This window comes from Macrobrachium rosenbergii, chromosome 26 (assembly GCF_040412425.1).
Source record: "Macrobrachium rosenbergii isolate ZJJX-2024 chromosome 26, ASM4041242v1, whole genome shotgun sequence".
NCBI lineage: Eukaryota > Metazoa > Arthropoda > Malacostraca > Decapoda > Palaemonidae > Macrobrachium > Macrobrachium rosenbergii.
In genome coordinates this window covers 29730088-29733322 of record NC_089766.1, presented here as the reverse complement: position 1 = coordinate 29733322, position 3235 = coordinate 29730088, and the positions used below count along the sequence as shown (strand labels likewise).

The 3235-nt window shown below is 37.2% G+C and overlaps 1 protein-coding gene across 1 annotated transcript; it reads right to left on the bottom strand.

Annotated features, from left to right (window-relative positions):
* Window positions 1-1167: 1167 nt before the first annotated feature.
* Window positions 1168-1878, bottom strand: LOC136852790 (uncharacterized). The gene has a single exon (XM_067127690.1). The coding sequence runs from the start codon at window positions 1876-1878 to the stop codon at window positions 1168-1170; it is 711 nt and encodes a 236-aa protein (XP_066983791.1).
* Between the last annotated feature and the right edge of the window lie 1357 nt (window positions 1879-3235).

The window sequence follows — 3235 nt, the reverse complement described above, 5'->3', positions numbered from 1 at the left end:
CAATAAGACTAAAGTGTATAATAAGAATGATCAAAATGTAAGTGGTGCTATGTCCAAGGATAATAGTAGTGAAAATGTAACTCATGTTGGGGTAGCTCATTGTGAACCTAAACTAAATAACAGAGTGTTACTCAGTCACGCAGTGTGTTGCAGACCGCAAAAGTTAAAGTGTTGGGGAAAAAGGGTATATATGAAGCTACACTACTATTTGACACAGGGTCTGATAGGTCTTATATTTCCAGTAAATTTTTAAAAAAGGGCAAGGCCTAAGTGGATAACTTCTGAGTACATATCATTTTCTTCATTTGGAGGAGGTAAGGCTTGCAACAGTAACCAATGCAATGTGTATGAGATGAGTTTAGTTGGTTATAAGGGTGAGAGTCATTCTTTAACCCTGCATTACTTTGTTGGAGTATTTACTCACCCCAATACAAAAATATTTATAGTGTTACTATTATGTGAAATATAGTCATACTGCAGGTTCAGGATATATCTACAATCCCAGTTGAACAGTTTGAATCGCTTGTAGCTGATTGATATTAATATAAAATAGTACAAGGAAATAAATTATAAAACTAAGGAAAAACTACCAAAACGCTGATTCAGATCACATTTACTTTGAAAATACCCACAGGATACACCATTTTGTATGACTTTTTAATATTTCTGATGAATATTAACATAAAAAATGACAAAATAGGCAACCTCCTGTACAAACTACATTAAATGAAAACTTGATCTAAAGATAAAATTATTTATTGAAATTAAGCTTATTATACATTTGTTACATAAACATAAACATGGTTTCTTTATCAAAAGTAAACACAAAATGTTTCCGTGAGTTCAAATGACAAGAAAAAAAGTGAGCTCATTACATAGCATTAAATTTGTTGCATAAACTTAAACATGGTTTCTTTATAAAAAAATATTTCCATGAATTAAAAAAAAAAAAAATCAGTGTGAGCTCATTGCATACAGAATTACATTCACTCTGATTCACCACCTGCTGTATTTTCGCAATCTATGCAGCTCACAGTCATCTTACTGTGATCCTTACAAACATGTTTACCGCAAGTGCTACATACTGTTTTCACCTTTCGGTCCTTTGACCTGGCACAAAATACACATCTCTTTGCTTGGCATTGTAATGTCTGTGAGTTTGTGAGGTTATTGCTTCTGCAGCTTCGGGAACAGTCTTGCAATCTCTGTTCTGAGACTTTTTGGGAGGCAAATGTTCTGGAGTCTCCTCTTTAGAGTGTCCTCTAATAGCGTCATGAATAATTTCTTGATGAATTTGTGGAGCTTGAGTTTATTCTGTGGGCTGTGAGCATACAGGACATACGAATTTACACAGACGATGTTCAGGAGAGCAAAGAACACAGTTAGAGGCCAACGCCGGCTGTTTCTGGAAACGCTATACTTATCCATCATCATGTCGACCACATCTACTCCTCCTTTGGTTGAATTATAGAACGTGATGATTTCAGGTTTATTGTCCTCACCTGTAGCTTCGTCTATCTTTGCATCATGGTGCATGCTACTAACGAGCACCACATTTTTCTTTTTGTCCTTACTCTTTGGTATGTATGAGACTAATGTAAGGTTGTCTCCAAATCCAAACATGCTGTCCACAGGAGGTCTATTCTTTGTCACCAAGAATTCTGGGGGAATCTCCCTCTTGTTCTTTCTGAGGGTCCCCACAGCAGTCAAGTTATGGTCACGGAGTAGTGATTCCACTAGTGGATAGCTGGTATACCAATTATCAAATGTTACATTTCTAGCAGACCCAGAGATGTCAGAAATAAGTCTTGTGACCATGGCCTGTGATGAATTGTATTGCTTGTCAGCCTTGAATGGTCCATCTGGCTGTTCCGGCATATATCTCCATGTTACATACATAGAATGTTTTTGCATCACACAGTGCATGTATTTTGATGCCATATTTGGCTGGTTTGCTGGGGATATACTGCCTAAAGGGACAATCTCCCCTAAAGGCTACAAGCATTTCATCTATAGTCACAAATTCTGATGGGGTGTAGTTCTTTTTGCCATTTTCTACAAACATATGAAATATTTGCCTAACTGGGGCAAGCTTATCCAACCTCTTTCTTTCTTTGCATTAGTCAGGTGGGGTGACTGAACCCCCCAGAAGGCCAAAACGACGTCTAGCTCCCAAGACAACTGACCCACAACTGAGCAATACTACATGTGACACACCCTTCTTGAGTCAGGAAAGAACTGGGAGGGAGAAAAAGAAATAAGTTGCCTACTAGTAATTACGAGCACTTAAGCAAAACTGGGGTGCCAAAACACCCCAGGGGAGTAACGCAGGGGTAATGGCAGCTGAAATACCTGACATTTGTGCACCATTGTTCCGCCCTAGTGTTCCTGGTGAGGAGGTAATGACATTTTCTAAATTGCAATTAGCAGATGATTACATGAACAACTGCCATGTAAATGTTGATATTTTGGTAGGCCTAGATTGGAGATTTATGGTACGTAATAAAACTGTATAATCTAAAATTTTAGTAGCTCAGGAATCTGTGTTTGGGTGGGTTTTATCAGGGTCTTGTAATATTCCTCTGGACAGAGTAAGTGTAACTTCCCAGCTTTTATGTATAAATAATGTATCTGAGTCAGATTTACATAAATTTTGGGACCTTGGATCTGTGGGAATCTCTTCAAAAGAAGCTGTATCCAATGAGTTTTCATCCAGTACTGTTTTACAGAAATTTTCTGATAATATAAAGTTTATTGATGGTAGGTATGAAGTGTGTTTACCATGGAAATCTGATGTTGCTAAACAGAGTTTGAAAAATAATGAAAAGCTAGCATGCAAGAGGTTGGAAAATTTAAATTTGAAATTTGTTAAAACTCCTGGTTTAAGGAAAAGGTATGATGAGGTTTTTGAAGAATATGAAAAAAGATGACATTATTGAGGAAGTGCTGCATTCTGAGATTTCTAGTGTATATCCTGTCTATTACTTACTGCATCGTCCTGTTATCCGTGAGAGTAGTAATTCTACCAAGGTAAGACCTGTTTTCGATGCTTTAGCTGTAAGTTATAATGGTATTTCTTTGAGTGACTGTTTGGAATGTGGACCTACTCTCAATCCTGATCTTGTTGAGGTGTTGATACGATTTAGAAGATGGAAGGTAGCTTTAACAGCAGACATAACTAAAGCTTTCCTTCAAATCAAGGTGCAGAGGTAAGACCAAGATGTTCACAGGTTTT